General features: G+C 37.5%; 1 protein-coding gene across 2 annotated transcripts; it reads right to left on the bottom strand.

Annotated features, from left to right (window-relative positions):
- Positions 1-704: 704 nt before the first annotated feature.
- Positions 705-11,051, bottom strand: LOC137180080 (zinc finger protein 37-like). 2 transcript variants are annotated; one of them, XM_067585287.1, is made up of 12 exons: positions 10,888-11,051; positions 7,427-7,601; positions 6,830-7,305; positions 6,329-6,512; positions 5,986-6,038; positions 5,173-5,338; positions 4,982-5,074; positions 4,700-4,774; positions 4,488-4,574; positions 4,009-4,071; positions 2,844-3,086; positions 705-1,854 (listed from the first exon to the last, which is right to left on the bottom strand). In XM_067585287.1, exons 1-12 carry the CDS (start codon positions 10,894-10,896, stop codon positions 1,076-1,078), a joined length of 2,403 nt encoding a protein of 800 aa, XP_067441388.1. In that variant the 5' UTR covers positions 10,897-11,051; the 3' UTR covers positions 705-1,075. The 2 variants fall into 2 exon arrangements, with proteins under 2 accessions (XP_067441388.1, XP_067441389.1); XM_067585288.1 differs by lacking the exon at positions 10,888-11,051 and having other exon boundaries at positions 7,440-7,574.
- Between the last annotated feature and the right edge of the window lie 3,436 nt (positions 11,052-14,487).

Genomic DNA, 14,487 nt, shown 5'->3' with positions numbered 1-14,487 from the left:
TCTCTAAAAAAAGCAGGTAGTCGCAGGGATTTAATAACATTCTTCCAGTTTTTATGATCAAACGAAAGACGATCCCCTGTAATTCCTGCAAATTCCTGTGGCGACACTTTGTAAAGCTGTGATCTCTTTATTACACACATTTCACTCATTCACTCACTGTACTCACTCAGCCTGTTACACCAAATTACTACTACATTAAAGTGATACTCCACCCGCAGTCTTTTTAGTTTCACTTACCTCCCTGAAGGCATGAAGTAAGGAGACTGTTAAAAGTCGGTAGTGTCGTCTCTCAGAGGACAGCAGCTGTATTCAGCTTGAGGTTTTTACTCAAACGTCTATATAAACTTATGAAACTACTGCTGTATGTCATACTTTCACTGATATATGGCTTGATACTAAATATTGTTCAGTTCAACAACACCCAATCACAGTGTAATTGGATCTTTTTCCATTACTTAACAGAAAAAAGTCAAACTGATACACTACATATGAAAAATCTAACGTCTTGCATAAATACTGACGACTTTTACTGCACATCTTAATGATCACTGGTGCAGCCAATGGTTTTTAGAAGTCACATAATGAGTTAAATGAGTGTGATGAAGAGATAGAGCTTGAACATCTGGGAAACTCTGTGGGTCTTAATATAAATTTCATAATGTTAAGGATCCATTATTTCAAATGTAGAAAAACACTCAGACATGTTTCTGAAAAAAGTCTGTATTCCATCAACATGGACTTTAAAATAATAAGGATATTGTGCATAATTTTTTTAACATTAAGTACTAGTATTTGGCATGCAGGATACAAAGGCACTCAAATTGTACAGATGGGCTACTAGAGAATAGTAAACATAAAAACATGGGTACAAAACATGAATACAAGACAGACAACACAGTAAGCTTCCAAATTATTCTTGGCAACCCACACTGACTGTAGCGCAAACTGTATTTTCAGACAGTAACTGTCTCTGCTGAGGAATTGAAGGAAGGAGAGCAGAAGAGAAGCTCAATTTACTGTAATATTTTCAGACACAGTTAACAACAAAAAAAAAAAAAACGACGCATCAACAGAGCTAGATGTCCAGCCTGGCCTGTTGCTTCGGTCTACCGAGCTGTCTGGTCGGCCCGATGCGCCTTCCGGCGTGTGTGCGCTGATGCTGTCGCAGACCCTGGCGATAAATGAAACTCTTCCCGCATTCTCCGCACTCGTAGGGTCTCTCCCCGGTGTGCAGCCTGTGGTGCACCTTCAGTTCCTCGGCTCTGGAGTAGCCTTTCCCACAGACGCAACAAATGAAAGGTCTGTCTTTAATGTGGGTCTGGTAATGTGCTGTTAGGTACGAGTTTATCCGAAACTTCTTCCCGCAGATGGAGCAGGCGAACGGCCTCTCCTCGGAGTGCTGCATCTCGTGCAGCTTGAGAGAGGAAGCGGTGTGGAAGCCTCTTCCGCACTGGGAACAGAGGAAAGGTTTCTCCCCGGTGTGGATGCGCTGGTGGATCTGTATGTAGCTTTCGTTGATGAACTTTTTGCCGCAGTCGGGGCACGAGTAGGGCTTCTCCTTCACGTGGGTTTTCATGTGTTCTTCCAGCTTCTCTTTCTCGGTGAACTGAATGCCACAGCGGCGGCAGAAGAGAAGCTGTGTTGCGCTGTGCTCGACCGTTTCCGATTCAGCGGCTGTGTGTGTGGTGATGTGGTGTGCTTGTAGAGCTGACTGACTCTCACAGTCCTTTCCGCACTCCAGGCAATGAAGGGACGACCTGATCCTCGACTCCCCCGGCAGAGACTTCAAGTATTCAGAGAGTTCTGACGCTATGGGGTTCACCTCGTCGTCAAAATCCACAGCACCCTTTCGACCTTCAGAGAGACCAAAGAGAGACAAATCAGATTTTACTCTTTGTCATCTTCTTAAGGAGTTCACAACTACTTCACTTTTATGTTTTTGTCACGTAAGTAACGTCTGTAATTTTCCAGACTTTCACAACTATTCTATAAATTGACCACAAGAGGGTAGTGACAAGTTTATTTTTTCCAATGTTAAAATGTCCTGTCCAGCACATTTCTTGGTCGCAATTGTAAAACCAAAAGAAAAATATGAATGTAATGGGTTGTGTAAAGAAAATCAATATTAACCGATATATCATTATCGGATTTCAGCCTCAAAAATCCATCTAATCAGTCAGACTATGGTAGAAATGCAAATATCTGAGAGAGTTGTAAATAGTTATAAAGTTGGCATTGTTCTTTAGTTTTGTTATTATCAACAAATCCCATGAAAAGACAAAAATTAACAACACATTAGTCCATCTTTCAATATGTGAAGTATTGAGAGATGGACTAATTGCCTGTCTGTGGCTCTCAAAGCCAATTCCTTCCAACTGAAGACACAAATCTTTAAAAAAAAAAGTGCATCACAAATATATACTTTCATTTTTTAAACAGGCTAAATAATTTCCTAACAACAGCTGGGAACAGAAGTTTTAATCAAATGTAACTCAAACAGGAGAAAATTGTGCATTTATTGAGGACTATTTCCAGATTTGGTGCTCTCTTGTGAGTATTTACTGCAGCAGCAGTGATATTGGAATTACTTAAAATAAACTACAGCGCCCATGTTCATAGTAATAAAAGAACATGTGACCCAGTGCAATAATGAAGCTTATTGATGTGTGTTTTTTATAGTTTTAAGACAACAGAGGAATAGGCTACATCAGGCTTTGGAAACAGGCAACAGGACACGTTTGTTAGTATAAATTCATTCTTAATTTTGAACTTTTCATGAGATTTGTAAAATTACCCGAGTATTACCCGACATATCCTTTAAGTACAGTATCTACAGCTCTCACCTAAGTGGACTTTGTAGTGTGTTTTGAGGTTTCCCTTCTGGTTGAAACCGCGACCACAGATGGAGCAGCAGTAAGGTTTCTCTCCTGTGTGGATCAGCTCGTGTCTCTCTAGTTTGTAGGCATGAGGGAACTCTTTGCCACACACTGAGCAGTGGTAGTCTATCTTCTCTTTGGGCTTCTTCAGGAGCTCAGGAGGTATTTCTATCGGTACGTGAACCATCTTTCTGCCGGGACGCTTCTTCCCTGTGTGGGGAAAACGAAAGTGAAATTACAGTTATGATATGAGCTTGTAGACTAATCACATACCAACCAGATATTGCGCTAACATCCTTAATAGTTTGATGAAACAACTGCAGTCAAATCTGTTTTTTACAAGAAAGATGCTAAAAACGTAATGGAACTGGTTTGTAATTTACTCACAAACTCAAACCTCCCTAACATTCCTCAGCATGCTATCGGCCAAAATAAAGTAAAAATGGGCAATAATTTGACACCAGCCTTCTGTAGATATTAAATACTCAATATGAAATATGACTTAGCTGCTGACTGTAAAACACATAGTTAGCTTTTGAAGGTTCTGTAAAGGAATATATATCATTTATTTCGACTTTGAAACATCTATGACCTTTAGCTTTTTTAGCTCAGACAAAAATTAGTTAATATAAAGCCACTAAAACCACAAAACAATAAAAAAGATATGTAAATGACTTCCACACCACCCAAGTTTCCTCCAATACCCTTTATTCCTTGTTTTTCTTGTCTGCAGATCCTATCTATTAATCCTATTTTCTAAACTGCTGCTGCTGCAGTTTTTTGGTGACTGATGACACTAGTCGGACTGGAACTGCAGGTCTGAAACTGCTGCTGCTCTGCATTAGGATGATAATGATACTTTGCATCAGTGATGCTGTGTGTCCTTGTTCTATAATGTGTCTTCCTTGTGTGTGTGTGTGTGTGTTAGATTAAATTAGAAAAAGTTCAGCATTGATACTTATACTGTGGCCTGACAGGCTGGAGTTTGTCCATTAACAGAAAATAACTGGCAGGTTTACATTAAATCATAGTTCCTGTCAACAGTGTGTCCGCTGTTCTAAATCACTGCACCAAGTAGATTTAACAAACAAACAAACAAACAAACAAACATTAGCCAGAGCTGTGCTGGTACCTGTACTTTCGCCTCCTTCAGAAGACAGTTTGGCGTCTTTTCTTTTTCTGTAAAGTCTCTTTGCTGGTGAAAGAAAAAATAAGTTAATTGTTTTCTATCTGCAACATAAAACTACTGTTAAATTAATGAGGATTGATGAGGGTTGGGTATCGAGAACCAGTTCTGAATTGGTTCTGATTAAACATTTTTTAAAACTAGGAAAATGCACTTTTTGATTCTACTCACTCAGCGATGTTTTATCTTACTGGTGTGTTCAAAGTTTGATGTGCCCTGTCTGCTGTAATCGCTCCTCATCTGATCAGCTTCTTGAAAACTAAAAAGCATAAAAAATATCCATATCATAGATTTATTTTTCTTTTCTTGCTCAAATAACGCACCAACCAGGACCAGTAACTGTTATGAACTCAAACCAATAAGCGGAACTGGATTCAGAAACGATACCCAACCCTACCGATAAATGTCTTTTTTCCTCGTCTTACCCGCCGCACGACGGAGACTTTTTGAGTTTAGTTCTTCTGTTTCCACCGTTGTAGGGAACGTTCTCTTTCTTCTGGTACGCCTTGATACTATGAGATAAAAATACAGTACAATACAATACAATACAATATTAATGTACGAAACAGTAACATGAAAAAATCATCATTTTATATGCCAAACATTCGGTCACCATGACGTTAAGAGGAAAACTCACTTCCTGGCTCTGCCTCCAAATCTTCACTTGGCAACTGTGGAGTTTCTGAAATCTTTCTTCTGCTCCTTCTTTTGACTTAGTGATGAGGAAAAAGAGAAGAAAATGTTACCATATGGAGAGAAACACATAACACCACACAGAAACAATTATTGAATGTTAAGCAAGACAAATATCGATGCCTAAATCTGAATGCCTTTAAAATAAAATATTTCACACTACTCTTACTGTGATTCTTCCAAAGCTGTAACATTTCCCGCTTCAACCAACCGTCGCTTTACTCACCACGTTTTGCAGGACCTTCTTTATCTTCATCTGGGATGTCTGGCGATACCACCGTTACCTCAGGAGCCTTTTTCTTCCTTCTGCGTCTTTTTCCTGTTAACATCAGGTACAAAAAAAAGATCAACTCAGAACTGTGTCTGATATTATGTACAACCAGTATCTTTTTTTTTTTCCTTTTCGCTTGTGTTTACCACGATTTACTGGCGAAACAGCTGTCATCTTCACTACTCTCTCTTTATCCTCCCCTTCATCCCTTTCTTCATCTTCCCCCACAGACACAACTTCCATGATGAGTGTTGGACTACTGCTGTCTCTCTGGTTTTGGCCTTGCAGCTGAGACTCTGACAGGACGACACCCTGTGATCATAACCATTAAAAACCATTAAAAACCATTAGAAGCACTCCTATTCCAGAGTGGCTGATGTTTTTATGTTTAATAACCAGTACGCATGAAGCTGCAGTTATGTGTGTTTATGCTCCAGTGAACCATAAAGACACTGAACCTTGTTATAATCTTTAAAAGGGAAAGTCTAGCATAAAACAGAATTTACACTGTGCTATTCCAATCATTTTAGACTGTAAAATTAACATCTTAAGACTTAAAATAGATGTTTATGTCTGACATCTACTGCAAATAAAAATTAGAAATTAGAGAAATAGAATTTGGGGGACAAATAACAGCTGCACCATCATTTTGGTTTGGATGCACATGAAAACTTCTGTCGGCAAACTGGTTTTTTAATCTAGTCAAGAGTTTTCAAAATGGAAACCTACATTACAAAACTATTACTATGTGATTGTATTACGGGGGGGGGGACCAAAACTTCCTGGAAGCCATCGATAGTACAGGAGTAGTGTGTAGTTATCGGATTTGCCGCTAGATAGCGTGTACCAACAGCTCGGTGAAACTAAAATTTGCAGAATGCAATTGCAATTTTGTATTATGGGAGTAATCCCTAATCTACACATTTATCTCTAGAGAGTGATGCCTAAAAACAAATTACCTTGCTTGGGTTGGGACCTTCTGTGCTTTCAGAGCCTCTGTCAGGACTGTCTCCTGTAAAAATCAAGATGTTCAATATGTTAAACATTATATCAAAAGCTTCAGTTCATGTTTCCCTAAAAAAACTAAACTCAATTCATACTAACAGTTATTTCTTACTACCCAGTCAACTAATGGACATATAACGACGAAGCAAACAAGAGACGTATGGCTTTGTACAATTCATTTTTAAAATATATCATTGGTCTTGTTTGGAATACCAAATAAACTCTTCAAAGCTCACATGGAGAAAGAAACGAGAACTCTCTCTGAAGTAAATAAACGTACAGTTATGAATCACTTACTGCTATCCCACTCCACCACTTCGCCATCAGAGTTGATTAAACCACCGATTTCTTCGTCTTGTTCCTCCTCTTCCTCCTCTTCCCCCGCTTGCAGCCTGACAGTCAGATGGAGCGTTTGGTCCTCTAAGTTTGCAGACGCCATCTTGAGTCCGTGTGACATTATGGGTTTACGTTCAGGAGAATCCTAAATACAGACGACAGATTGATAAGGCGTTCATCCACTCTGATTTCTTTACGTCTTTAAGGTGTTTTGACCCACAAGTTGAGTCTGACGAGAAGAAGTGACGCCAAATTTGAACATTTGTCTCGTTTGGTTGGTTTGCACAGTGATTCATCTGCCTACATTGATAGTCTTAATTTGTTTGATGCCTAAAATATCAGTTTTATTACTTAATGTCTACTGGATAACTAGAAAAACAAGAGAAAGGACATTTTTCTTTATAAATACACTAATGTTTGCATAATGTAAAATAAATTTCTACAGAAAATATTCCTACATACTGTTTGGTAAGGTGCTGATATTTTGGTCTGATGTCCTTCTGCTTCTGTTGACAAAGATGTGCTTTGTTTTCCGTCAAGATTCTGGTCTTGAGCGTAACCCTCCTCCCCTCTCTCGCAGACTTTCGCGTTCCTTTTGTGACCGGGGGTCGTCTCACGTACTGCGCAGGAGAAAGGTTTCTCTCCTGCGTTATTGCACTGATGCACAGACACATGTCCCGGCCCGTTTCCGCGAATACACGAAAGCTTAGGTTTCTCATCTGAATCCATGTGTCTCTGTTGCTCCTCTGTTGCAGAGGAACTTTGCTCACAGTAAGCGGGACCGGCGGACTCCTCAGAGCATTCCTCCACAGAACAGGATCTCTGGTGTCTCTGTACTCGACATGAAACGGAGCTGTCCCTCCCACATGCTTTGAAGTGGGAATGACAAGTGTGTGCAGAAGTATCCTCGTTCTCTACGTCCGAGCCGAAGCTCTCATCTGTATTTAACAATAAAAAAAAAGGCAAAAACAGAAACTTGAAGAATCAAGACAAAAGTGACTGTGTGTATCTCATCTAGTAAGGTGGTATTTAAAATATGGATTTCATTTTTCCACTCACGATTTTCACTCACAGTCCAGCCTTCCTCTTCCTCTTTGATGATTACTTGAATCTCAGGTGTCTCACAGGTGTAGTCGGGGCTTGACGGTGCTTTTTTTGACTCACGACATGGTGAATTCTGGTCACCATAGTTTTCATTTAGACTCAGTGACAATGGATCTTGGAGTTCAGGATCCTATTAAGAAATAAAGACAAACGCACTCGGTGAGATCCAGCAACGTACAGTAACAAACCTCAGAAACCTCAGAGTTTAGGGCAGATACCATGAAGGGGAAAATTTTGAAGAATATAAGCAAGTCTGGCAGAAATACTTCTGAAGACATGAATCTTAAATTCTAACAGATCAGGTTAGACGACTAATGCAACATTCATTAAGCCAGAACAGGAAGCAGGAAATTACCTTTGTGTCATCTTTGCAACTTGGGTGTATTCATGTATTATTCCAAGAATGTTACCTGCATTATCAATCCTGTAGCCTTATATTAAATGTCAGATTTAATATTGTCTTAATGCACGCCTGATAGACAGCTGTCTATTGCACTAAGTTGATTGAAAAAGCAAAATTTCGGTCACAGACCTTTGACAGGCACTAAACAACTCACATCATATTTGAAACACAAGTTGCAACAGCTAATCACAAATCAAATCAAAGAAGAAGGAAGATGGGTCCTTGTTTGTACTTTTCTTGCATATTTTGTAATGGCTGTCAAGTATTTTATATTTCCAGGTTACTTTTGTATTCTGTGAATGTTGTCACACTTTGCTCGTCTCATTTCATGGATGTTTTTGATCAATTACTGACATTGTAATTATCTCAGGTGTTTGTGGTTTGACTGGTTGTTGCAGCCAGTAGCACTTGTTGCAATAAAAAGTTGTAACACCTGACATGGACTTTTCAATGTGTGCCGTGTTTTAAACTGTAGAAATGTAAAAGAAGCCTAAAATAGCTGTTTTTATTGTGTTGCCTATCTCTACCAACGTGTCAATAAGTTAAACCAGATTTAAACAGAATTTATCATCTTTATGGCTCGACTTTAATGAACTGAACCAACCATATTATTGTTAATATTAGATTTTATTCACATTGATCTGCAGATGATAGTTGCAGCCATTGTGGCGACCGTTTGTTGACAAAGAAAGAGATATCAGAGCAAAGTGCTCTGGTGTGACCATAACAGTGTTTTTTGTGTGATTTGGCACATTTATGTCCGTTCACTGGCAAGCAGGTGGCCATTTCTCTACATATTGAGTGAGAAAAAGAAGCTGAGATAAGATTTACTGTGATTACATTTACGCAACACTAACAAATTTCAGTTTCAAATCACTGCTAGTTGATTTTCAAGTTGATGTGTGTACCATTCAGACAGAATAATCACAGCACTGTGTTGATGATCACACACACACAGTTGACAGTTTACACCTTGCTGAAACTACTGTGGCAGCCCTGCAATGAATCATACCTTTGAGTATTTTATATCATAGGATGTAGGCTAAATGTTAGAAACACCTCACAGTATAACATAATGCAGTTCAACAGCACCCCAAACTAAAGACCATTACATTGAAAACACCTCTCTGAATCACTTTCATGTCAAGTCACAACGGGAATTTACTGCAGGGCTGTTGCATTGTTGCTGCATGCATTAGTTTCAGCTATGTGTATGTAATTAACTGCTAAGACAGTGGTGAGGCCCTTTAAAGACCAGACACATAGATACTTCAAAGTGCTTTACAGATGACTGACAAGCTGATAAGAAGACAGTACAAATGTAAACAGAAAAACCATCTGAGACTAATACAAAAAGAAGTGAGATAATAAAACTATTGAAATAGGTAAGTATTTACACCTGCAGTATTTACACCTGCATACTACTTCTCTAGCTGAGTAATATATTGTATATATATATATATATATATATATATATATATATATATATATATATATATATATATATATATATATATATATATATATATATATATATATAGGGGCGCAACTGATATCGGATTTCTGGGGCCAATCCCAATATTAGGGAGTAAAAAAATTCCGATATTGATATATCGGCCGATAATCTTATTTATACAGAATATATACATAAACACACATTTTTTGCAATGATCCTTTAAATGTGGTTATCAAACACTTATGACAAAGCTATGTAATGGAGGCATAATATTTTACAGTTTAACAATAAACTTTGTTATATAAAATGACATCAGTCACTGAAACAGTAAACTTCGCTGTGATTTTAATAATTATAAATTCATATAAATTTAAAAAAACAAAACAAACAAAAAAACGTACATATATATTAAACTTGAATTAAGAAAAAGGATCAAATATACATATAATGCTGCTTATATAACTATATACAGCAATACCAATATATTTGTGATAGGCTGATAATAATAATAATAATAACAATAACAATAATGATAATAATAATAATAATAATAATAATAATAATAATAATATTCTATGAACACATCATTCTATTTTAATCTACTATTCAAACTCAATCCAGCATCTTAGTGTAAAGTGTTTATTGGATAGTATATTAGGATTATGGTTAATAGATATATTACCCTCTATACCTATTATCAATGAACAGTGTAAATTCAATACACATTAGAGTTATAATAAAGTCCTGGTATTTCTATTCTCAGACTTAATTTATTGAATATCTAGTATCTGTTATTTAAGGCTTTATCTCTATATTGTTTTCATATATAATGTTACCTCTTGAGCGTCCTTCATTTATTTATTTTTTGTGATTGATGTGACGTGGCTGTTCTTTCCATCTATTAATCTTTTTACTGGACAAAAAGTCAACATTTTGCATGCTTTCATTTGGCCAATGTAGCGTAGTAAAGCATTATGCCAAATTCACATATTTAAGGGAGGCTGCCAGCTTTAATTTACTCCTTTAATGGATAACAGAAGCAATAGAGATTTGTTCATACAGTGATGGTCTTGAATAAAAGCAATAAGCTGCTGTCTAAAACAAACTTCTCAGTTTTGTTACGTTGTGTAGCATTATCCACAAACATCACCATGAGCTATCCGTATTTTCATCAAACTTGGAAACAAAAGAAGCCCAAAAACATCCTGAGCGTCTCCAGAGAGTCATGAGCAGCACATCAATCATTGTAACTTTACATCTGTTATTAATTGCAACGCTATAGATTAATAACAAAACGCCACTAGCCAACTAGCTAGCTGTGGTGCTATTGTGACATTAATAGTAGTTAGGGCGGTTGTTAAATGTAAAAAAACTAAAGAAGGTTAATGTTTAAACTAATGTCACTCCAGCTGTGACACACATGTAACGAGGTACTTCTTGTTTAGCTGCATACACCTAGCTAACTAACTAACTGTTGTAACAGTAAAGCTAAATCTAAAAATCACAGCAAAACGGCTGCATGCTGTAGCCGAATGATAGCAAAGTTATGTAGGTTACCTCAAACATAGTGTGATGTGAGCTCCGGGCTTGAAGGATGTCATAAGAAAACCAGGCTGGACAGTAAATTAAGCTCAGATGCAGCGTTAGATGACAGCGGCTGTCAGCGAGAGCTAACGGAGTTGCGCCACCGCTTCTTCTTCTTCGTGTGTTTTTTTTTTTAAAAGAGCAGCCAGCATCCGTTATGGCGGGTAACAGAAGTACACCGCCCCCTACCGAGCAGAGCCTGACAACACACTGCTCCAAGAAGAAGACATTAGTTTACACGCAATTATTGAAAACACAAAAACTGATTGATTTTGTACATAATTCAAGTTCATATTGTGTATACTGTGTCTGTGTCTATTCTGCATTGTGTAGATGTACATAGATTTTTTAATTATTATTGTTAACTAAGATAAGATAAGATAAGGAGGAAACAAGGAAAACAGATAAGAAGGAATGAGGAGTAATAAAAGTAATAAAAGAAATAAGTAACAATAACAAACAAAGTAATAAAAAACAACAACATAAGAACTCAAGTGAATGGAATTCAATCTACATTACAATACTTAGGTTATATGCATCACCTGACTGGTGTGTTGTAAAAATAAAAAATAAAAATAAAATAAAAAAGTTGTGCAAAATATGTGAAGAAGTAATGGTTCTTGTAGGTGTAGCTGGCCATTTCATTAGGAGCACCTGTGTAATCTAATGCAATCCAATACAACAGCTCTGCCATAAATTCTACTATTAAGAAGCTTCTACATTTTAAGTTTTTGTTGACATTGTCAGAAAGGTGATAATTCTACTTTATGTTTGTTATTGAGGTCGTAGTAGGTGGTGGTCGTGTACTGAAGGTGCATCATATTGAACGGTGTTTCTAATATTTTGTCCACTTCATTAACATACATGAGGGGGGCTAAATATTAGGAACACTTTTCAATATAATGCACCTCAGTAAATGTAGTGGAGTAGAAGTACAAAATAGCATTAAATGAAGATACTCAAGTATAAGTACAAGTACCTTAAATTTGTACTTAAGTAAACGTACTCAGTTACAGTCCACCACTGTTGACACCCCTCCCCTCCAACAGGAGGTTCTCCAGCTGTTCCTCACCTCCCACATGGGGAATAACTTTTCCCAAAGGCTGTGAGACTCCTCAACATCCTGCTGCCCCCTCTGCACCCGACGGACACTTTTAGAGAGACTGTGCCTCACACACAACTCCCTCCTCCCCTTAACCCCTCTACACACACACACACACACACACACACACACACACACACACACACACACACACACACACACATCCAAATGCACTACCTCAGCATCTGGTCAATTTACGATTACTGGATCATCTGATCCTCTTGCACTATTTAACTTCTGTATATTCTGTGTTTCTGGATTGTATCTTTTGCACAATCCATGTTCATGAATGCTGCTACAGTTTCAACTGCCTGCATCAACTCAGCCTTGCACACTATATTCTTTAGTTTCTCATATTTTTTAATATACTTTTTATAATTTTTAAATACTTCTCTTGTATTTTACACTACTTTCTGACAAAAGCCCCGGGAAATGCAATTTCATGTCATTATGTGAAGCATTAAACTGAAAGGTAGAAATATAACTGTGGTGAAATAACGTTAAAGGTCCTTCTATCATTGTATGTGCAAACCTACATGGCAAAAAGCTGTTTTTGATTCTGGTCAGTTATAAACAGATCATAGCCAGAATTTTGGAAATGCTGAGATAATGTGTGCAAAGTTTCCTAAATACAGCAACATCACCCTGAGAATGTTTTGGAAAAATGCAGGTACACATATATATATTTTTTGTTTTACATTAGTTTAACTATCACATTATGTTTCTGTAAATTGCATTTCACTAAATGATCGTCTAAACACAACACTGCCAGCAGAAGAGTTCTGGTAGAGAAATATTTCAACCCCTTTATTTTACTTAGATGAGTAAACCAGAAGCGATTATCAGGTTTATTTGCTATGCATCTCTTAATGCTGTAAATCAGTGATCATGTGCACTTAGATTTTTGGTTTATTCATTTGCAGTGGGGGTAGAAGTACTCTGATAAGTACTACATAACTAATATTTAAGTAGTACTGTAATTAAGTTCTCAATCACATATAAAAAATGACTTAAGAATCAGAATCAGACTTTATTCACCAGTTAAGTACACATGCACAAGTACTGGTGCAGGTGTCAGAACAGCAAAATGAAGAAACAATATAGCAAATGCTAAATGGTAACTGGCATTTATATAGCACCTTTCTAGTCTTCCGACTACTCAAAGTGCTTTGAATACGGCCTGCATGTCAACAGTCAGCCATTCACACACGCACACATTCATACACTGATGGAAGAGGCTGACATGCAAGGTGCCAACCTGCTCATCAGGAAATCTAATCTAATAATCATTCACACACACTCACACACCATTGGAGCAATTTGAGGTTCACTATCTTGCCCGAAGACACTTCAACATATTGTGGTGGAAACTGCCTTTCCATGATCAAACGAATGTGCCAGTGAGTGTGCAAAGATAACATTATGTCAATAAGAGACAGTTCCTAGGGGGTTAGCAAGAAGGCTTATCTGTGGTGTAGCATTTTGGTTTTCTGTGTGAGATGATTAAAGGATGCTGAGACAGTGTTATTTCTAAGATAAATCATACTTGTATTATCACCAAGCGTCAAGGTTGCTCATGAACTCAGCAATAATGACCAAATGGTTGAGTATGATTAAAAAACAAGGTGGAGTCTAGAAAATAAGCTCCACAATATGAGGGGTTAAGAAGGGTAGAAAATATCATGTTTTATGATTTTGCATTAGGTTTTTTATCCCAGGATAAAGGTCTCGGTTTGCTTTGTAGTGCTCTTTATGCACAGTAAACCTATTCACATTGAACTCTACCAGCTTCCAGTGTATTTTTTGAGTCTTTCTCTTATAAGTTTTGAGTATAATACTAAGTTGTGACAAGATTTATTGGCCAATTTGAAGATTTTTCCACAACAATATGGACCGAGGGAGCCAGGGATCAAACCACTGATCTTCCTGAACCACAGCCGACCCCAAACAGTAAGTTAAGACAGAACCATCTCAGTCCTCATAACTAAACCTAACCAAGTGGGTGTGTCGTGTAAAGTACTACGAGTCTGCAGATACACCTACTTGCGAGAAAACGAGCTTTGTTATCTCGAGATGACGAGATAATCAACCCGTTATCGCAAGAAAACAAAAGGTTGTTTCCTCTTTTTACTTATAATGTTTATCAGAGATCAGGAGCGCCATGCCAGTGAGCATAGAGGGCATCTTGACATCTGTAGCAACTGATTTAAGCTGAAAATGTCAGATCAAGGAGTACCCATTATTATTATCAATACCTTTATGAGTCACGGCCAAATAGCAGGTTGATTAACTCCTGGTCATAATATGATGGGATGTTTCCTGTAGGAGAAGTAAAAAGAGTACCCATCAAGCATTTTCATTTTATTAGACTTACTGACAGAAAGGAAGGTGGGGTGGAGAGAGGGAATATCGATATCACAACATAAATTAATTCGTGATCTATTAAAAAAAAATGCAAGCACGTCCATTCT

The sequence above is a fragment of the Thunnus thynnus genome, chromosome 3 (assembly GCF_963924715.1).
Source record: "Thunnus thynnus chromosome 3, fThuThy2.1, whole genome shotgun sequence".
NCBI classification, from domain to species: Eukaryota; Metazoa; Chordata; class Actinopteri; order Scombriformes; family Scombridae; genus Thunnus; species Thunnus thynnus.
Note: the sequence above shows the minus strand (reverse complement) of the source record. Positions and strands in the feature narration are given on the sequence as shown.

Excerpts from the sequence above, each read along its gene's own strand:
- LOC137180080 (XM_067585287.1), bottom strand. Across the intron at positions 6,513-6,829 it reads TATCAGCACCTTACCAAACA|GATTCTCCTGAACGTAAACC; the intron begins GTATGTAGGAAT and ends GTCTGTATTTAG. Across the intron at positions 6,039-6,328 it reads AGTGGTGGAGTGGGATAGCA|GAGACAGTCCTGACAGAGGC; the intron begins GTAAGTGATTCA and ends TGATTTTTACAG.